The sequence below is a fragment of the Zophobas morio genome, unplaced genomic scaffold (genome assembly GCF_036711695.1).
Source record: "Zophobas morio isolate AGI-343-1 ecotype UQ-CSIRO unplaced genomic scaffold, CSIRO_AGI_Zmor_V1 ptg000040l, whole genome shotgun sequence".
NCBI classification, from domain to species: domain Eukaryota; kingdom Metazoa; phylum Arthropoda; class Insecta; order Coleoptera; family Tenebrionidae; genus Zophobas; species Zophobas morio.
Window position 1 is genome coordinate 5,505,111 of NW_026972145.1, and position 21,736 is coordinate 5,526,846.

The window sequence follows — 21,736 nt, forward strand, 5'->3', positions numbered from 1 at the left end:
GACTTTTTTCATTTCCCCAGTCGTCGCCCGCAAAATCGGTTTCAGTGTGAAGAATTATTTTTTGTAACTATGCAACCCAACCGGTAAACAACACCAGATAAGCTTATTTATTTTCAAATGAAGGGTACAGGGAAATAACCATCGAAATCCATTTGTATGTATTTTGAAAGAAATTGAGTTGAAAGTTTAAAATGCTGCGGAAAATAGATTGAGAAACCCAGAAGGTTCAGCCTAACACAACTTTTTATTTTCTTTATAATGTTTTAAAAATATATAAAATAAACTGTTTATGTTCAAATATAACAGCAAAAAAAATTGATGGAAAGTTGTTTCGACAGAACTTCCCTCGCACCTAAAATACAATGAAACATATCCAGCATTTTCGAGTTAAATTTTTACTTTAGGTACACAATTTTGTGATGAAATCATCAACATTTTGCAAGGACACGTAAATCAATGTGGATTAGACTAAAATTAACAGTATTCCCAAAATTTCTGGGAAAATGGAGTGAGTCGAGACTGATTTAATCAATAGAATAAATTGACTCATTCATTAATTTTTTTGAGCCACCTAGGTGTATAAGCAAATCTAAAAAAATATGAATGCAATGATAAATTACAAGTAAAAACTCATCATATTTTGCACATTTTTGGTAGAATTTATTCGGCAAAATTTTGAGATGACGTTATCAATTTTTTAGTAGCATAATCCTGAACTTGTGGTTTATAAATACATTATTGAGATTTTTCGGCTTTTGACGTTTCAATTTTTCAGTATTTTAATTTTTGACATTTTCAATTTTTCCATTCTTCAAATTTTCGATTTCTCCATTTTTTATTTTTCGATTTCTCAATTGTCCGATGTTTCACTGATACGATTTCGCAAATTTCAACTTTTCGATATTTTAATTTTTCAATTTTTAAAATTCTAGATCTTTCGATTTCCCGAGTTTTCAGTTCTTCTATGCATATTTCAGTTTTTCAATTTTCGGAATTCATTAAATTTCTGATTTTCCATTTTTTTTATTTTTCGATTTTCCAGTTTTTCGATGTTTCGATTTTTCAATTATACGATTGTTCAATTTCTCGATTTCTAAATTTTAGGTTTTCCAATTTTAATTTTTTTTTATTTTTTCATGTTTGGACTATTTATTATTGCTAAAAATAAAAGTTAAAAATAACTACCAAAATTGTGACTAAAAATATATAAAAATTAATAGAAAATAGAACACATTGCTGCTAAAACATAAAAATAACTGTACTTTCCCAAAAAAATCTATTGCATGATTACTGTTCCACTAGTGTTGCTAATTTAGGACATTAGTATCAAACGCAACGAAAGTATTAATTCTTAGTTAAACAAAAAAATAGTTGAGTGTCAAAATCGAGTGAAACATGTGAGACGTGTGTAAACAAAAGCATCTAAATAATAACTATTTCCCGCAGAATTTCTGGAGGTTTATAGAGTCGACATTGGCCTGAGCGCGCTCCGGTCTGTGGATCATACAAGTTCTCGGGCGACGATGTATCTAACGACGCAGTTGAAATACCTGATATGTCACAGCGCAAAAAGTATTTCTCAAAAAACTTTCAAACGTTGATGTCTTTTTAATCGAACAAAACACAATTGGCGAACGCAATAATCCAGAATGGTGCGCAGAAAAATCCTTTAGACTAACCGAACGTTATTTTGGTAAAATTTGCAAAATGAGAGAACAAGTAACACGGCTAATCCTACTGTACTGTGAAAAACATATTACATCCCTGCAAATCTAGTTCAGCATGTACTCTCCTAAAATCTTTGCATAGAAAATGAAGCAAGGGCAACTGAAGCATTTTGCAGTAACACCAAACTGACAATAAGACAATGCGGTTTGTACATTTTTAGCATCATCGCCAGACGGCTTAATAAACAAAAATGCTATCGTAGAAATATATAAAATGTCCAATTTAAATAATTCTTAATTCAACGAGATGATAAATTTTGGGAAAATAATATGATAGAGCCCTAGAAAAATTTTATTTATATGCCTTACTTCCGGAGAGAGTAGATTCTCGTTATTAAACAACTCAACCCATTAGACAAATTGTAAAGAAAATATTGTACAATTAAAATTTTTTATTTGCATTCGCGTCATGTGTAGTTCATATAAATCTTTTTCCCTTTTAGTATAAACACACACAGGAATAAATAGTAATATTGGAATAGGTTTATTGGAGATATCACGTAAAAAACGTGCCTAAAATTCTCTACCTCATAGGTGGTGCGGAAAAAAGTATGAAAAAATTAAATTTAAATAAATATGATTGTTCAGGTAAACAAGTGGTTACTGAAGTGATGAGAATCTAAATCTTGTCAGTTTTGTGTATTGATTAATATATAAAATGACAGATTAATAAAAAATATTTGAATAATTTTTTCAAAGAAAATATTTTAGTAGAATATATAAAATTATAAAAATTTGCATACTTTTAAATCAAATTATGCCAGCAATGAAAGAAGTCGACTTGTAAAAGAGTTTCAACAATGTTGGTCAGCTAAGAGTATTTATGAGTTTTATGACCTAAAGTACCTGGACTGATTACCTGAAAGGGTAGGTCGGCAAGGCTCCCTGCGTTGTAAAACTCAGCCATTTATTGAAACGAAAACTTTGTAAATAGGGTTGCCTAGTTTCACTTTATTTTCATTAGTCAGTAATTTTTAAAAAGCAAATATTTTGATAAATATAAATTTTAAACAAAAATGACCGGGTCTTTCCCATAGAGCTCAATGTTGTCTTTGCACTGATATAAAAGTTGAAGCGAAAAATGCTCTCTCCTCGTCTAAAAATGCAAATTCCTTCGAAGAACGAACGATTAATTAAACACCAAACAATCATTTATTTTAAAAAATATTGTGTCTTCCCCAGAGATTTAGACATAATCTATCAATTGAAATATCGATCTTTTTTTCAAAGTTGAAATTACGCCCGTAAAATGAAAATCTATTTAGCTCATTTTTCGGTCTGCTACTGGGCACCCTTAAGCTCAAGATATTGTAATCGACTTTATAGGAAAAATGACTATTTTAATTATTAACGAAAAACATTGTAGTCACTGCCAGAGTTGCGGAAATTAGCTTCATAGAACAAAAGTTTGAATTATTTGTAAAAGAACCTAATGATGATCCAGTATTAAATAAAATCATTGAATTTTGTAAAAATCACTGGTCAGGGAGAACTGAAACATTTTCTTAATTAAAAAAAAATCATGTTTATTTGGAAAATCAGTCTTTATATTATGAAAACTGGTTAAATGTACTAAAAATTTAAGAAAATTAATCTTACTAAATTGTTTACATGAACAAAACTAAATGCAAAAGCAACAATACATTGGCCAGGAATAATGAGTAACATAGAACATAGGCAAATTTTACAATCGTGGACTTGTACCAGACAGTGCTTTTTGGGGTCGTGACGGATTAAATTGATTTGATTAGCGGTATGTATAGTGTGTTGCATACATTCTGAGTTTTTGAGGTTATGTTTAATTTTCATTTCCTTAAAAATTTAAAGAAACTAATCTGATATATCCACTCTTTGGCAACAACTAATTACCGATTAAATGAAAAAAAATGGCTGTGTATACTTTAATTGAAATTTTCAACAAACGCTTTCTCGTAAATTAATTGCGTGTATTGAGTGTTGCATATATCGCTGCTGAATTTTTGTGGTTATGTTGACGATCATGTTGTCCGAAAATCTGGAAAAATAAACTTAATTTTTCTGTTTTTAGCAACAAATAATCACAAATCGAGTGAACCAAAATGTTTGTGCAGTGTTTCAACTGCGAAACCTCCTACATCAAACCTTATCATTGCAACCACTGCAAGTTCCAAACACAATTAAGAGTCCTCTTGAAACAACACTTCAAAGAACGCCATGTCATCAGCAGAAAAACCAAACAACCGAAAACCGTAATTCAGAACTACGTTTGCAAAAAGTGCAGCTTTGAAACCCACTTTTCAATGAAATGGGTCCAACACGCCTTGACTTGTTTACAAAATCCAGAAAACCCCAACGCCACTATTGATGTTTCTTCATGGACTCAATGCGAACGTCTCTACGAACCCAAACCCAAGTTAAAAAAACACTACTTCGTCGCACGTCGGTTTCAATGTGCACACTGCCCCTACCGAGCCAAATACAAGCATTCGTTGGCGCACCACATAAACGCGCACCATTTGGACGACAAAGACATTACGTGGCACCAATGTGACTACTGCCCACACAAAGCCAAACAAAAGAATAATTTAAAAAGACACATCAACTCGCACCATTTGGACGAACATGATACCAGATGGCACAAATGCAAAGTGTGTGGATTCAAGTGTAAAAGCGAAGCCACTTTGACAAATCACATTAAATCGCGGCATGTGGAGGACCAGGACGCGACATGGTACGAATGCAAACAGTGTCCGCACAAAACTAAGAATTCGTGGAATTTGAAGATACACATGAAGACGCATTTGGGTGGGGAAAGTATCACGTGGTATGAGTGCAAGGAGTGTCCGTATAAGTCAAAGTACAAGACGGCTTTACAGCGACACGCGAATGCAAGGCATTCGGGGGACAAGGAAGTTAAGTGGTTTGAATGTGGAGTGTGTCCGTTTAGAAGCAAGCAAAAGTGGAAGGTGACGCAACATGTGAAGTTTAAACATTTAGATGAGAAGGATATTAAGGTGTAGGAGTGCGGAAAGTGTACTTGCAAAACTAAGAACTGAAGTGATTTGACAAGCCATACGAACGTCCGGTGGTTGTTTTCTTATTTGTACTTTCCATCAAATGAATAAAAATTTTAATTTGTTATTTTATTACAAAATTGTTGGTATCAAGAAACTTTTGTAGGAAAATATCGATTTTGCAATTTGGCTCCGCCCCTCGTTCTGACAACGACAACAATTGAGCTTGGGGTGGAAATGGGTGGGGCTTAATTTACGACTTGCTTTTCAATATACATATAGTATTCTTTGAACAACACGATATTCAAAAAGATGTTTTTAATTTTTCGTTGAGAAATAAGGATTTTGCAGTTAAGTTCCGCCTTCTTGGCTCACGACGAATAAAAAAATATATCACAATTGAGATAGGGTGGGTGGGCGGGGCTTCATTTTGCCTTTTTTTTTTTCTTAATATGTGTAGACTTATTTCGACAATGAGAATGATCAAATGAGCTTGTGTCATCAGATGTTATCAACATCAGTTACCTTGGTTTGTTGGTTCAGTTTCACTTGAAATTGCCTAAATTAACACGTATCCATAACCAGAGAACATAGAGAAGCGTCATAGTTTAATTTAATGACGGTTGAGGACTCCTCGACTTATGTTGGCAACAGTGTTCGCTTCTAACCAGGAATAAAATTAACTAGAAAAAATGTAATAATATTTTTAACGACGCGTTTTAGTTTCGACAAATTGACACTAGATTTACCAGAATATTACAAGCTGCTTACTGTTTCCTTCACTTTAATCCAGGTCACACGAATTACAGTTCGTCGTCTGACAACTTGTTTGATCTACAGACCAGAGCGCAATGTCGACTCTAAGCGTTCGGAAACGATTTGATTTATAACCCACGATCCGTGACTTGATACACATCCTAACCTATAATTTCTTGCTGTTTCAACTTTGGAAATCGCAGTTTTTCGAAATTTTAGTTTGGGGACTTTTCAGTTTACTCCTATTTATTATTTAATTTTTAATTTCTCAATTTTTCAATTTCTCGGTTTTCAATTTTTCTCTTCAATTTTAGGATTTCTAACTATTTCCATTTTTCAATTTTTGACTTTTATAAACTCTTTATTTGTCGATTTTTCAATTGATTTTTCAGGTTTTTTGGTTTTTCAATTTTTCTTTTTTTCAGGTTTCGATTTTTCAACTTCACTTTTTTGATTTTTCGATTTCTCAATTTTTCAATTTTTTAATTTCTCAGTTCTCCGACATTTCAGTTTTAGGATTTTTCAGTTTACTTATTATTCAATTTTTTGATCTTACGATTTTGCAGATTTTTGATTTTTCAATTTTTCGATTCTTTAGATTCTCAGTTTTTGGATATTTCAGTTTTGGGATTTTTCAGTTTTTCGATTCGTCAGTTTTTTTCATTTTTCACTTTTTCGATATTTCAGTTTTGGGATTTTTCAATATTTCTGTTCTTCGACTTTTCCATTTTTGACTTCTGGATTTTTCGATGTGTCGATTTTTTACTTTTTCGATTTTTAAATTTTAGATTTCTCAATTTTTTTGTATTTTAATTTTTCAATATTTAAAATTTTAGATTTTTCTATTTCTCGATTTTTCATTTTAGCTCTTCCATATTTCAATTTTTCAAATGTTTCGATTTCTTAATCTTTCGATTTTTCGACTTTCCGGTTTTAGATTTTCTGTTTTTCAATTGTCGTTTTTTCAAATTTTCGATTTTTCAATTAATCGATGTTTTGATTTTCCCATTTCTTGACTTTCGAGGGTTTCGATATTCCAGTTCAATTCTTTAATTTTTCGATTTTTCAGGTTTTTGACTTTTCAGTTTTTAGTTTTTTTAAGGATTCGATTTTTCGACTTCACTTTATGGATTTTTCGATTGCTCAATTTTTTGATTTTTTAGATTCTCAGTTTTTGGACATTTCAATTTTCGGATTTTTCAGGTTTTCTTTCATTTTTCAGTTCGTCGATGTCTGAGTTTTGGGATTTTTCAATATTTTGATTCTTCGACTTTTCGATTTTTGACTCCTGGATTTTTCGATGTGTCGATTTTTTTACTTTTTCGATTTTTCAATTTTTCGATTATTAAATTTTAGATTTTTTAATTTTTAAAGTTTTATATTTTTCGATTTCTCGATTTTTCATTTCAGTTCTGCGGTATTTCAATTTTTCAAGTTTTCGAATGTTTCCATTTTTTAGTCTTTTGATTTTTCGACTACCCGGTTTCAGATTTTCTGTTTTTCAATTGTAATTTTGTCAAATTTTCGATTTTTTAATTTTTCAAATTTGACTTTTATAATCTCTCAATTTTTAGATTTTTCAATTAATCGATGTTTTGATTTTCCCATTTATTGACATTCGAGTGTTTCGATTTTTCTGTTCTTCAAATCTTTAATTTTTTGATTTTTCAGGTCTTTGATCTTTCAATTTTTCGATTTTTTAAGATTTCGACTTCACTTTATGGATTTTTCGATTGCTCAATTTTTTTACTTTTTAGGTTCTCAGTTTTTGGATATTTCAGTTTTCGGATTTTTCAGGTTTTCCCATTTTTCAGTTTTTCTTTCATTTTTCAGTTTTTCGAATCTCAGTTTTGGGATTTTTCAATATTTTGATTCTTCGACTTTTCGATTTTTGACTCCTGGATTTTTCGATGTGTCGATTTTTTTACTTTTTCGATTTTTCAATTTTTCGATTTTTAAATTTTAGATTTTTTAATTTTTAAAGTTTTAGATTTTTCGATTTCTCGATTTTTCATTTCAGCTCTGCGATATTTCAATTTTTCAAGATTTCGAATGTTTCGAATGTTTCCATTTCTTAATCTTTTGATTTTTCGACTACCCGGTTTTAGATTTTCTATTTTCAAATGTCATTTTGTCAAATTTTCGATTTTTTAATTTTTCAAATTTGACTTTTATAAACCTTCAATTTTTCGATTTTTCAATTAATCGATGTTTTGATTTTCTCATTTCTTGACATTCGAGTGTTTCGATTTTCCTGTTCTTCAATTCTTTAATTTTTTGATTTTTGAGGTTTTTGATCTTTCAATTTTTCGATTTTTTAAGGTTTCGACTTCACTTTATGGATTTTTCGATTGCTCAATTTTTTGACTTTTCAGGTTCTCAGTTTTTGGATATTTGAGTTTTCGGATTTTTTAGGTTTTCCCATTTTTCAGATTTTCTTTTATTTTTCAGTTTGTCGATATCTCAGTTTTGGGATTATTCAATATTTTGATTCTTCGACTTTTCGATTTTTGACTCCTGGATTTTTCGATGTGTCGATTTTTTTACTTTTTCGATTTTTCAATTTTTCGATTTTTAAATTTTAGATTTTTTAATTTTTAAAGTTTTAGCTTTTTCAATTTCTTGATTTTTCATTTCAGTTCTGCCATATTTCAATTTTTCAAGTTTTCGAATGTTTCGAATGTTTCCATTTCTTAATCTTTTGATTTTTCGACTACCCGGTTTTAGATTTTCTATTTTCAATTGTCATTTTGTCAAATTTTCGATTTTTTAATTTTTCAGATTTGACTTTTATAAACCTTCAATTTTTCGATTTTTCAATTAATCGATGTTTTGATTTTCCCATTTCTTGACATTCGAGTGTTTCGATTTTCCTGTTCTTCAATTCTTTAATTTTTTGATTTTTCAGGTTTTTGATCTTTCAATTTTTCGATTTTTTAAGGTTTCGACTTCACTTTTTGGATTTTTCGATTGCTCAATTTTTTGACTTTTCAGGTTCTCAGTTTTTGGATATTTGAGTTTTCGGATTTTTCAGGTTTTCCCATTTTTCAGATTTTCTTTTATTTTTCAGTTTTTCGATATCTCAGTTTTGGGATTTTTCAATATTTTGATTCTTCGACTTTTCGATTTTTGACTCCTGGATTTTTCGATGTGTCGATTTTTTTACTTTTTCGATTTTTCAATTTTTCGATTTTTAAATTTTAGATTTTTTAATTTTTAAAGTTTTAGATTTTTCGATTTCTCGATTTTTCGTTTCAGTTCTGCGATATTTCAATTTTTCAAGTTTTCGAATGTTTCGAATGTTTCCATTTCTTAATCTTTGATTTTTCGACTACTCGGTTTTAGATTTTCTATTTTCAATTGTCATTTTGTCAAATTTTCGATTTTTTAATTTTTCAAGTTTGACTTTTATAAACCCTCAATTTTTCGATTTTTCAATTAATCGATGTTTTGATTTTCCCATTTCTTGACATTCGAGTGTTTCGATTTTCCTGTTCTTCAATTCTTTAATTTTTTGATTTTTCAGGTTTTTGATCTTTCAATTTTTCGATTTTTTAAGGTTTCGACTTCACTTTATGGATTTTTCGATTGATCAATTTTTTGACTTTTTAGGTTCTCAGTTTTTGGACATTTCAGTTTTCCGATTTTTCAGTTTTTCTTTCATTTTTCAGTTTGTCGATATCTCAGTTTTGGGATTTTTCAATATTTTGATTCTTCTACTTTTCGATTTTTGACTCCTGGATTTTTCGATGTGTCGACTTTTTTACTTTGTCGATTTTTCAATTTTTCGATTTTTAAATTTTACATTTTTAATTTTTAAAGTTTTAGATTTTTCGATTTCTCGATTTTTCATTTCAGTTTTGCGATATTTCAATTTTTCAAGTTTTCGAATGTTTCCATTTCTTAATCTTTTGATTTTTCGACTACCCGGTTTTAGATTTTCTGTTTTTCAATTGTCATTTTGTCAAATTTTCGATTCTTTAATTTTTCAAATTTGACTTTTATAAACTCTCAATTTTTAGATTTTTCAATTAATCGATGTTTTGAATTTCCCATTTCTTGACCTTCGAGTGTTTCGATTTTTCTGTTCTTCAATTCTTTAATTTTTTGATTTTTCAGGTTTTTGAGTTTTCAATTTTTCGATTTTTTAAGGTTTCTATTTTTCGACTTCACTTTTTTGATTTTTCGATTTTTCAATTTTTAGATATTTCAATTTTAGGATTTTTCAATATTTCAATTCTTCGGTTTTTCTATTTTGGACTTCTGGATTTTTCGATGTGTTTTACTTTTTCGGTTTTTCAATTTTTGGATTTTTAAATTTTAGATTATTCAATCTTTTGATAGTTTAATGTTTCAATATTTCTTAGTCTTTCGATTTTTCGACTTCCAGGTTTTAGATGTTCTGTTTTTCAATTTTTCGATTTATTAATTATTCATTCCCGATTTATCGAGATTTGATTGTTCAGGTTTTCGATTTATCAGTTTTTCAATTTTTTATTTTGGCCTATTTCGGTTTCTCATTTTTTCCAGTTTTCCATTTTTTCGTTTTTTTATTTTTCCGCTTTTCCAATTTTTCAACTTTTAACTTTTTGTTTGTCGATTTCTCTATTTTTCAATTTTTCGACTTCATCACTTTTCGATTTCTCGTTCTTTTGATCATTCAATTTCTCAATTTTTCAATTTTTCGAATTTTAAGTTTTTTGATTTCTCGATTTATCGAGATTTGGATTTTCCGATATTTTGATTGTCAATTTATAAATTGTTCAATTTTTAACTTTTCGATTTTTCGATTTTGGCCTATTTCGATTTCTCAATTCTTCGACTTTTCGACTCCATGATTTCTTGATCTTTTGATTTTTCGATTTCTCGGTTTTTCGATGTTTCGATTTTTCAGTTATCCGACTTTTTAAATTTGGAAGTTTCGATTTCTCAATTTTTCGTTATTCGATTTCTAAATTTTAAATTTTTGAATTTTACATTTTTTCGATTTTCTGATGTTTCATTTTTCGATTTTCAGTTCTTGGATATTTCGATTTTTCAATGTTTCGGTTTTACGTTTTTTAAGGTTTCGATTTTTCGATTATTAGGTTTCTCGGTTTTTCAAATTTTCGATTATTTTAATTTTTCATTTTTTTTCTCACTGTTAATATCACACAGTGTATTGAAAATAACCACAAAAATTGTCACTAAAAACATTTAAAAATTCATACAAAATAGAACACAGTGTTTCCAAAACATTTTCCCGAAAAAATCCATTGGGTTATTACGATTTCAACAATATTCTTATTAGAGTCGACATTGGCCTGAGCGCGCTCTGGTCTGTAGATCAAACAAATTCTCAGGCGACAAGTTGTAGTGAAACAAGTTTTTTTATTGGCATCGACTATTTAAATTTGGCGCTTGCCTTTGGCGGTTGAGGACTCCAATGTCAATAAGGGTGGTTTTGCAAAATCAGACTGTATGTCGCATCTATATTAATCTATGCCATAACCAAACAATTTCTGACAGTTAACCTCAATAAAGTGGAAGAACACTGCCGTTTTATCTAAAATAATTTGAATTGTTTTTAATTTAATTCACAGGTACGCAATTCAAGATTAATTTTTGCAACAACCTTCTAAAATAAGAATAACGCATGAATTTCAGACTAGTTGAAATGGAAACTTGGATGAAGTACGTTCATCGTTTTTTCTGAAGATGAATTACATTCACCGTCATCAGTCGCCTTTGGCATCTTTTACCTGTGAAAACCCCCTTGATTCTTACCATTGCAAACACTGCAATTTTCGAACTGAACTAGCGTTGCCTTTCAAACAACACATTAAAGACTGTCATGGAATTAAACAAGAAAACGACGATTTAGTTGTACCACACAACATTAAAAAGTACGTTTGTGGAAACTGCGGCTTGCAAACGCATTTTTCGCTTAAATGCTTACGTCATGCAGTAACGTGCTCGAACAACAAGGGAAATCTTCAGTGGCGTAAATGTGATCAATGCGACTACAAATACCAAGATGAACATTCGTTAAAAGAACACAAAACTGTTACGCATTCAACAGAAACAAAAAACATCAAGTGGTACGGTTGTGAAAAATGCCAATACAAAACCAAATACTGCCAATCTTTAAATAGACACATAAACTCGCGGCATTTCGACGAAGCCGAAATCAAGTGGCACCACTGCAGTGAGTGTACTTTCAAGAGCAAAGACAAAGACAGTTTGAAAAGTCACATTAACTCGTGGCATCTGGACGACCAGGACGCGAAATGGTACGAATGCAAGCGGTGTCTATTTAAAGCTAAACGGAACATATCTTTGACCAGACACATCAACGCACGGCATCTGGACGTGCCAAAGGCCGGCAAGTGGTACGAATGCCAACAGTGTCCGTTCAAGACTAGAGATCCTTCGAGCTTGAGGAGGCACGTGAAAACCCAGCATTTGAATGGGATGACTATCACGTGGTATCAGTGCACAGAGTGTCCGTTTAAAACAAAAATTGAGGGGGTTTTACAGAAACATCGCATGAATGGGCGGCATTTGAACGGAGACGACGTCAGGTGGTATGATTGTGGAAAATGCCAATACAAAACCAAAAACCACCAGACTTTAAAGAAACACATGAATCGCCGGCATTGAGTGAAGACTCTCGATAAAAAAGAGTTTAGTTTGTTGGACTTTCACTTTCCATCACTTGAATAAACTTATTAATCAATTTTGTAACATTATGTTAATGCCGTGTATTGTGTGTTGCATATATGAAAGTCTAAATTTTGAGGTTATGAATCAATCATAACCTCAAACAAATTACAGATAAACGAGAGAAACCTAATATTTCCGTACTTTCGCAAGAAATAATTACAGATTAAGTGCATTAAATTGCTTGTGTAACGTTTATGCAGATCATAAATACCTTTAATTAACACAACATAAAAATTTTCATCTGTGTATATGCAACACATAATACACACCACTAATAATAGTGTAATCGTAGTTTGATAATTTTATTCATTTGAGGAAAGTACAAATAAAAAACTATTTAACCTCTCTTGCGCCCAAATGGCGCGCTTTTGCGTGCCTCTGTAAAACCCCCTTGTGTTTCGTTCTAAATGGACACTCGGCGCACTGACACCAGGTCACGTCTTTCCCACTCAAATGCCACTTCCTCACGTGAGTTTTTAAATTTGAACGCTGCCTAGTTTTGTGCGGACACTGTTCGCATTCATACCATTTCCCGTCCTGGTCGTCCCTATGCCGTGCGTTAATGTGATTTTTCAAACTGCCTTTTTCTTTACTCTTGAAAGGACACTCATTGCAGTGGTGCCACTTGATTTCGGCTTCGTCCAAATGCCGCGCATTTATGTGTGAATTTAAAGTCGAGTGGTACTGGGTTTTGTATTGGCATTGTTCACAATGGTACCATTTGATTTCGTCTCGGTCCAAATGTCGCCCGTTCACCCGATGTTTCTCTAAAACACTCTCGTCTTTTGTTGTAAATGCGCACTCCTCGCACTGATACCACGTGATATTTGCCCCCTTGAAATGGCGCGCGTTTTTGTGTCTGCGTAAAATTCTCACTTGCTTGGTTTTAAAGGGACACTCGTTGCACTGATACCACGTGATACTTTCCCGATTCGAATGTCGGGCTTTCGTGTGGCTTCGTAAATTCGAACAAATTCTAGTTTTGTACGGACACTGCTTGCATTCGTACCATTTGGCGTCCTGATCGTCCAGATGTAGTGCGTTAATGTGGCCTTTCAAACTGCCTTTGTCTTTGCACTTGTAAGAACACTGAGTGCAGTGGTGCCACTCGATTTCGTGTTCATCCAAATGCCGCGCATTTATGTGTTTATTTAAAGACTAGCAGTTACCCGCAGCTCCGCTTGCGTGGATTTCGCAATTAGGACATATTATTTTTCATCCCTTGATTTATTTTTTGATTTCAATTTTATTACTTTTTAAGTTTGTGCAGTCTTCATTAATAACAATATATAAAAGTGTTTATCATCGGGCTGACTGATCCATCAACGTACCTACTGGAGCTAGAAATACGAAATTTGGACAGAAAGTTCCTTCGTAATGTAAACAACCATTACCCCTAGGTGGCTGAAATAAGGACTGAAAGTTTGGAGTTAACAGTTCCGTGAATTTTTAAATAGGGGGGGGGGGGGGGGGGGGAGTGAAACAACGCTATTTTATAACATAGGAGTATAATACAGTGCGTGCGTGGCTATATGCATTTCCATGTTAAATTTTATACCCCATGTTAACTTATGTTTGAGTAAAGATTCAGAGCTGAAATTTTTATTGGATGTAATTTGGGTTATCTTTTGTCGATTTTATTAAAAGTCATGTTTTAAATTAAAGGATATTTCTTTGAAAAAGTTAAAATATTTGGATATTTTTGTCGCTAATGGCTGTAGGCAGCCATGTAAAAACAAACGTTTACCTGACCTATCTAACTTGGTTGTAAATTTGATATTATTCTGTATTTAATAAACTTTCGTTGTGCCTATAAAAGTATGTCATAGCTAATCTCTCTGATATAGTCTCTGTTTTGTATGACTTCTTCACGTCTTACAGGCTGAGGTAAACCATAGTACTCTAAACATTGTCTTCCTAAAGACAGCACTGTGGATGGAAATCAGACACTTGTTGTACACTTCATTTATAATCTGAACACTCTCTTGACACTCTGACTGAACTTGACAAACCCAAAGCTTTGCATGATGACTGGCATATGGAATAAACGACACTATCAATAGTTTTTAAATCCGAGAATTATGTTAGCCCTCTCATTGCATGAAGAAGAGGATCAAGGTAGAAACATTCGGCGTTATTAGGGTGAACGGTGTACACTGTACCCAAAGCTTGATCTCTTTTGACTCCCGGCCCACCATCAACATTGTTTTCACGTTTTCATCTCCCAAATTTGGTACTTTTCCATAGTATGAAGGTACTTCAACATAAAGAAGGATTTTTGCAGAATTATCCGTTTTGCAAAGCTCAAAACATGATAGAGGAGTAGTTTTCTGTGAATTATTTAACTTTTCAGTTACATTATTAAAGTCGATAGGATTAAAATAGACAGCAGGCCATTTTCCAAGTGCATGCGAGATGAAAAACCGCTGTAAATTGTTCATGTATAGGAAAGGCCAGGATTCTCCAGTTGCTAATATATCGACCACTTTCATATAATTTGACTTCATCATTGTCATTTTCAAGACCAAATAATCCTGGTTGGATCCTTTATTACCATATTTGCATATATATTTAAAAGATTTTATAGAGTTACAATACTCTATGTTGATGTGAGCAGCAAAAGTTCAAGACAAAACTGGATTGTACGATACCACCCATCTGTTATCTAGGGTTACACCATGGAATTCAACCGTGAATCCACCATCCGCGGGACCTCTTCGCCGGTATTGAGGGTAGCTGTCATCGCCTGTTTGGGTTTCTTTCAGGAGAATTCAAGGAAATTTTTTGCTACAGCTGCCTCCTTTCATACACGGGAACACAAAATTAGAATACTTGGAGAGAAATACTCTGACAATTCGTGATATAAAACCGACCGCAGACCACGTTCGCGTCGCAGTCGCTTACCCGGTGACGTCGCGTCGCGCCCTCCCTATTTCTATACAACTTCTTAAATTTCGAAGGCTTACGACTGATTTTTCCAAAAATCCTACTACGTCTAATATGCGAAAAAGATATTTAACTACTTATTTTAAACTTTGATTTTTAACCACGTTTGGATTAATATTTAACTTCTCCTGTTTCTCACATTTCCACCCAAATTATATTCCGTTGGGGATGAATATCAAAAAAAAATTAAAATCAGTCAAGACAATTTTACATGATTACCGAATTTCAAGTAACAAGTGTGTTGGAGGGTATTAATACAACATTTCAAGTAAAAATCGCCAAACAAATATTTTTTCTCATATAAACTTTGCTACCTCATTTGATCTTCTTAGGGGTAGAATCTCAAAAACAGCTGAAATACGCGTTCCATTATTTGTGTTGAAGAGCATTAATATCAAGTTCCACGCAAAAATTTACAACAGAAATATTTTTCCCATACACAATTAGTTACCACTTTTCACCCCTTTAGGGGTTGAATCTTGTAAAATTCTGAAATACGTGTTTCATTATATGTGTTGAAGAGCATTAATACCAAGTTCCACGGGAAAATATACAACAGAAGTAGTTTTCCCGTACAAATTTAGCCACCACTTTTTACCCCCTTAGGGGTTGAATTTCGGAAAATGGTGAAATACGTGTTTCGTTGTTTGTGTTGAAAAACATTAATACCAAGTTTCACGTAAATATTAACAACAGAAGTGGTTAGAAAATAGTCTTCCTGTACAAACTTTTCCACCCCTTCCCACCCTTTTAGGGGTGGAATTTCCCAAGTTCCTTCCTTAGTGGATGTTTACATCACAAAAGGAAACTACTGTCCAAATTTCATGTTTCTAGCTTCAGTAGTTTAGGCTCTGCGTTGATGAATCAGTCAGTCAGGACAAACAATTTTATATGTATAGATTGGCGGTATTCAGTTTTGTATTGGCATTTTTCACAGTTGTACCATTTAATGTCGCCGTGTTGGTTGGAATGTCGCGCTTTCACGTGTTTCTGGAAAACCCCCTCGTGCTTTGTTTTAAATGAACACTCTGTGCACTTATACCATGTGATACTTTTGGCATTCAAATGATGGCTTTTCACGTGCCTTCTTAAATTAGAACAGTCTCTAGTCTTGTATGGACATTGTTGGCATTCGTACAATTTCGCGTCAAGGTCGTCCAGATGCCGTGTTTTAATGTGCCTTTTGATTTGGTCCTCAACCAAATGCTGTTTTGAATTTGGTTGTACTTTAATTTGTGGACACTCTCTCATGTGAAGCAACCATTTAAGCGAAAAATACGTCTCAAATCCGCACTTTCGACAAACGTACTTTTGATTATTGTATTGTAGAATTAAATCGTCGTTTTCGTGTTTAATTCCGTGATGTTCTTTAATGTGTTGCTTGAAAAGCAACGTGAGTTCAGTTTGAAAATCACAGTCTTTGCAATGGTAAGAATCAAAGGTGTTTTTACAGTTAAAAGGTAGCAAAGGCGACTGATGGCGGCGTTTGTGGTTCATCATCAGAAAAAACGATGTTGTAACGTATGGGCAAACTTTGCAGTTGTGGACATTGACTAAAGGGGGCTTCTTGGGGGCCGTGAGGGGTTCGGAATATTGCAAAGTCACCATTTCGACTAGTCTGAAATTCATTCAAAGATGATTATAAAAACGAATCTTGCGTTTTTACCTCTTAATTAGTTAAATTAAAAGCAAAACAAGAGGTTAAATTGATTTTAACATAACCTCAAAATGATATTTTAGTGGTTTAATGTTGGTAGTCAATTTGTTACAGATCAAGATTATGCAACACGTTATACACGTGCTTTTCCGTTTTTTAAATTTTTTTGTCAAAAAAAAAAAACTACAAGGCGTTAAAATTGTGATGAGTATGAGATTATCTGGTTTCCGCTATTTATGTATCAGTTTTAAATTTAACAAAAAGTTACATTAGTAGAAATTGTATTAAAAAATCCATTGCGCTTTACAGAAATACAATATGGTAATGAATAATTGAGTATACAGGAGCAGAATATTTAAAATTTGTGGTCAAACAAACTTTAGCCATTTTTCTGGTCCACTCAAATCTATAACAAGTAACTAATAGAGCCCGTCCTTTTAAAGCCCCCATAATCCGACAATAAAATTTAATGAGAGAGTCCAACTTACAACGCCAAGTAAGAGCCAATTAAAAAATCTTTTTGTTAAAGATTAAAAGATTTGCGTCCGCAGGTAATTAGCGGTGGACTAATATTTACGATACATACAATATATACGGATTTTGCAATTAAATTCCGCTGTTTTGGCTTTCTACTATAAAAATAATAAATTCTTGCAGACAAATATAGATCTTGCAATTAAGCCCCGCCTCTTGATCTGACAACGAATGAAAAATTCATCACAATTGAGAATTGAGATCGGGGCGAGCATAGGTGGGGCCTAATATTTGCCTTTATTTTTTTCTTAATATGGATAGTATTGTTTAAACGACACGATACATAAAAACATGTTTTTCATTTCTCGTGGGGAAATACGGATTTTGCACTTAAGCTCCGCCTTCTTGGCTCACGACGAATAAAAAAATTATCACAATTGAGATAGGGTGGCTGGGCGGGGCTACATTATGCTTTTTTTTTCTTAATATGTGTAGACTTGTTTCGACAATAAGAAACAAAAATATAAACATACATACGCAACAAGTAGTTCAATGTTCAAATGAGCTTACGACGTCAGATGTTAACAACATACCAACATCAGTTACCTTGGTATGTTGGGTCAGTTTCACTTGAAATTGCCTAAAGTAACAATATTACAAGCTGCTTACTGTTTCCTTCACTCTAATTCAGGTCACACGAATTACAATTCGTCGTCTGAGAACTTGTTTGATTTACAGACCAGAGCGCACTCAGGCGATTGTCGACTCTAAGCGTTCGGAAACGATTTGATTTATAAGCCATGATCCGTGATCTGATACACATCCTAACCTATAATTTCTTGCTGTTTCAACTTTGGAATTCGCAGTTTTTGGAAATTTTAGTTTGGGGACTTTTCAGTTTACTCCTATTTACTATTTAATTTTTAATTTCTCAATTTTTCAATTTCTCGGTTTTCAGTTTTTCTCTTCAATTTTACGATTTTTAAATATTTCGATTTTTCAATTTTTGACTTTTATAAACTCTTTATTTGTCGATTTTTCAATTAATTGATTTTTCAGGTATTTTGGTTTTTCAATTTTTCTATTTTTTCAGGTTTCGATTTTTCAACTTCATTTTTTTGATTTTTCGATTTCTCAATTTTTCAATTTTTTAATTTTTCAGTTTTTCGACATTTCAGTTTTAGGATTTTTCAGTTTACTTATTGTTCAATTTTTCGATCTTACGATTTTGCAGATTTTTGATTTTCCAATTTTTCGATTCTTTAGATTCTCAGTTTTTGCATATTTCAGTTTTTGGATTTTTCAGTTTTTCGATTCGTCAGTTTTTCTTTCATTTTTCAGTTTTTCGATATTTCAGTTTTGGGATTTTTCAAAATTTCTGTTCTTCGACTTTTCCATTTTTGACTTCTGGATTTTTCGATGTGTCGACTTTTTACTTTTTCGATTTTTAAATTTTAGTTTTTTCAATTTTTTTGTATTTTAATTTTTCAATATTTAAAATTTTAGATTTTTCTATTTCTCGATTTTTCATTTTAGCTCTTCCATATTTAAATTTTTCAAATGTTTCGATTTCTTAATCTTTCGATTTTTCGACTTTCCGGTTTTAGATTTTCTGTTTTTCAATTGTCGTTTTTTCAAATTTTTGATTTTTCAATTTTTCAAATTTGACATTTTTAAACTGTTAGTTTTTCGATTTTTCAATTAATCGATATTTTGATTTTCCCATTTCATGACTTTCGAGGGTTTCGATATTCCTGTTCAATTCTTTAATTTTTCGATTTTTCAAGTTTTTGATTTTTCATTTTTTAGGTTTTTTAAGGTTTCGATTTTTCGACATCACTTTATGGATTTTTCGATTGCTCAATTTTTTTACTTTTTAGGTTCTCAGTTTTTGGATATTTCAGTTTTCGGATTTTTCAGGTTTTCCCATTTTTCAGATTTTCTTTCATTTTTCAGTTTTTCGATATCTCAGTTTTGGGATTTTTCTATATTTTGATTCTTCGACTTTTCGATTTTTGACTCCTGGATTTTTCGATGTGTCGATTTTTTTACTTTTTCAATTTTTCGATTTTTTAATTTTAGATTTTTTAATTTTTAAAGTTTTAGATTTTTCGATTTCTCGATTTTTCATTTCAGTTCTGCGATATTTCAATTTTTCAAATTTTCGAATGTTTCGAATGTTTCCATTTCTTAATCTTTTGATTTTTCGACTACCCGGTTTTAGATTTTCTATTTTCAATTGTCATTTTATCAAATTTTCGATTTTTTAATTTTTCAAATTTGACTTTTATAAACCCTCAATTTTTCGATTTTTCAATTAATCGATGTTTTGATTTTCTCATTTCTTGACATGCGAGTGTTTCGATTTTCCTGTTCTTCAATTCTTTAATTTTTTGATTCAGATTTTTGATCTTTCAATTTTTCGATTTTTTAAGGTTTCGACTTCACTTTATGGATTTTTCGATTGCTCAATTTTTTGACTTTTTAGGTTCTCAGTTTTTGGACATTTCAGTTTTCCGATTTTTCAGGTTTTCCCATTTTTCAGTTTTTCTTTCATTTTTCAGTTTGTCGATATCTCAGTTTTGGGATTTTTCAATATTTTGATTCTTATACTTTTCGATTTTTGTCTCCTGGATTTTTCGATGTGTCGACTTTTTTACTTTGTCGATTTTTAAATTTTACATTTTTAATTTTTAAAGTTTTACATTTTTCGATTTCTCGATTTTTCATTTCAGTTCTGCGATATTTCAATTTTTCAAGTTTTCGAATGTTTCGAATGTTTCCATTTCTTAATCTTTTGATTTTTCGACTACCCGGTTTTAGATTTTCTGTTTTTCAATTGTCATTTTGTCAAATTTTCTTTTTTTTAATTTTTCAAATTTGACTTTTATAAACTCTCAATTTTTAGATTTTTCAATTAATCGATGTTTTGATTTTCCCATTTTTTGACCTTCGAGTGTTTCGATTTTTCTGTTCTTTAATTATTTGATTTTTCATTTTTGATTTTTCAATTTTTCGATTTTTTAAGGTTTCTATTTTTGGACTTCACTTATTTGATTTTTCGATTTTTCAGTTTTTAGATATTTCAGTTTTAGGATTTTTCAATATTTCAATTCTTCGGTTTTTCTATTTTGGACTTCTGGATTTTTCGATGTGTTTTATTTTTCGATTTTTCAATTTTTGGATTTTTAAATTTTAGATTGTTCAATCTTTTGATATTTTAGTTTTTCAATATTTCTTAGTCTTTCGATTTTTCGACTTCCTGGTTTTAGATGTTCTGTTTTTCAATTTTTCGATTTGTTATTTTTTCATTCCCGATTGATCGAGATTTGATTGTTCAGGTTTTCGATTTATCAGTTTTTCAATTTTTTATTTTGGCCTATTTCGGTTTCTCATTTTTTCCAATTTTCCATTTTTTTTTATTTTTCCGCTTTTCCAATTTTTCAACTTTTAACTTTTTGTTTGTCGATTTCTCTATTTTTCAATTTTTCGACTTCATCACTTTTCGATTTCTCGTTCTTTTGATCATTCAATCTCTCAATTTTTCAATTTTTCGAATTTTAAGTTTTTTGATTTCTCGATTTATCGAGATTTGGATTTTCCGATATTTTGATTGTCAATTTATAAATCGTTCAATTTTTAACTTTTCGATTTTTCAATTTTGACCTATTTCGGTTTCTCAATTCTTCGACTTTTCGACTCCATGATTTCTTGATCTTTTGATTTTTCGATTTCTCGGTTTTTCGATTTTCCAGTTTTTCGATGTTTCGATTTTTCAGTTATCCGACTTTTTAAATTTGGGAGTTTCGATTTCTCAATTTTTCGTTATTTGATTTTTAAATTTTAGATTTTTGAATTTTACATTTTTTCGATTTTCTGATGTTTCATTTTTCGATTTTCAGTTCTTCGCTATTTCGATTTTTCAATGCTTCGGTTTTACGATTTTTTAAGGTTTCGATTTTTCGATTATTAGATTTCTCGATTTTTCAAATTTTCGATTATTTTAATTTTTCATTTTTTTTTCTCACTGTTAATATCATACAATGTATTGAAAACAACCACAAAAATTGTCACTAAAAACATTTAAAAATTCATACAAAATAGAACACAGTGTTTCCAAAACATTTTCCCGAAAAAAATCCATTGGGTTATTACGATTTCAACAATATTCTTAGTTTAAGACGTTTTGCTAGTATAAAACACAAATAAAGAATTAATTCTTAGTTAAACAAAATATGTAAAATCATCTAAATATGTACCAAAAATATTCACCTAGTCGTTAAAAAAACCGACGAAACAACTATTTCCCGCAGAAATTATAGTCCAAACCAACCAAATCGCTTTTGAATGCTTAGAGTCGACATTGGCCTGAGCGCGCTCTGGTCTGTAGATCAAACAAGTTCTCAGGCGACAAGTTGTAGTGTTGTAGATTTTTGCAAAATCAGATTGTATGTCGCATCTATATTAATCTATGGTAC

The 21,736-nt window shown here is 31.5% G+C and overlaps 4 protein-coding genes across 4 annotated transcripts; 2 read left to right on the forward strand and 2 right to left on the reverse strand.

The window, feature by feature from the left end:
- The first annotated feature begins 3,805 nt into the window (after positions 1-3,805).
- On the forward strand, positions 3,806-4,726 carry LOC135140365 (zinc finger Y-chromosomal protein 2-like). Its single transcript, XM_064070858.1, has one exon. The coding sequence runs from the start codon at positions 3,806-3,808 to the stop codon at positions 4,724-4,726; it is 921 nt and encodes a 306-aa protein (XP_063926928.1).
- Positions 4,727-10,977: 6,251 nt separating this feature from the next.
- LOC135140480 (zinc finger Y-chromosomal protein 1-like) lies at positions 10,978-12,195 on the forward strand. Its single transcript, XM_064071055.1, has 2 exons — positions 10,978-11,058; positions 11,123-12,195. The coding sequence occupies exon 2, from the start codon at positions 11,174-11,176 to the stop codon at positions 12,116-12,118; it is 945 nt and encodes a 314-aa protein (XP_063927125.1). The 5' UTR covers positions 10,978-11,058; positions 11,123-11,173; the 3' UTR covers positions 12,119-12,195.
- A 319-nt stretch (positions 12,196-12,514) lies between these two features.
- LOC135140366 (zinc finger Y-chromosomal protein-like) lies at positions 12,515-14,219 on the reverse strand. The gene is made up of 3 exons (XM_064070859.1): positions 14,180-14,219; positions 14,061-14,110; positions 12,515-13,339 (listed from the first exon to the last, which is right to left on the reverse strand). Exons 1-3 carry the CDS (start codon positions 14,217-14,219, stop codon positions 12,515-12,517), a joined length of 915 nt encoding a protein of 304 aa, XP_063926929.1.
- A 1,733-nt stretch (positions 14,220-15,952) lies between these two features.
- On the reverse strand, positions 15,953-16,850 carry LOC135140595 (RE1-silencing transcription factor-like). The gene is made up of 2 exons (XM_064071206.1): positions 16,794-16,850; positions 15,953-16,745 (listed from the first exon to the last, which is right to left on the reverse strand). Exon 2 carries the CDS (start codon positions 16,733-16,735, stop codon positions 15,992-15,994), a length of 744 nt encoding a protein of 247 aa, XP_063927276.1. The 5' UTR covers positions 16,736-16,745; positions 16,794-16,850; the 3' UTR covers positions 15,953-15,991.
- Between the last annotated feature and the right edge of the window lie 4,886 nt (positions 16,851-21,736).

Excerpts from the sequence above, each read along its gene's own strand:
- LOC135140480 (XM_064071055.1), top strand. The coding sequence starts at position 11,174 with ATGAATTACATTCACCGTCATCAGTCGCCTTTGGCATCTTTTACCTGT.
- LOC135140366 (XM_064070859.1), bottom strand. The coding sequence starts at position 14,219 with ATGCCAGTCATCATGCAAAGCTTTGGGTTTGTCAAGTTCA. Across the intron at positions 14,111-14,179 it reads CTTTGGGTTTGTCAAGTTCA|TGCTGTCTTTAGGAAGACAA; the intron begins GTCAGAGTGTCA and ends TTCCATCCACAG. Across the intron at positions 13,340-14,060 it reads ACTATGGTTTACCTCAGCCT|TCTTTAAATAAACACATAAA; the intron begins GTAAGACGTGAA and ends GGTAACTGCTAG.
- LOC135140595 (XM_064071206.1), bottom strand. The coding sequence starts at position 16,735 with ATGGTGACTTTGCAATATTCCGAACCCCTCACGGCCCCCAAGAAGCCC.
- LOC135140365 (XM_064070858.1), top strand. The coding sequence starts at position 3,806 with ATGTTTGTGCAGTGTTTCAACTGCGAAACCTCCTACATCAAACCTTAT.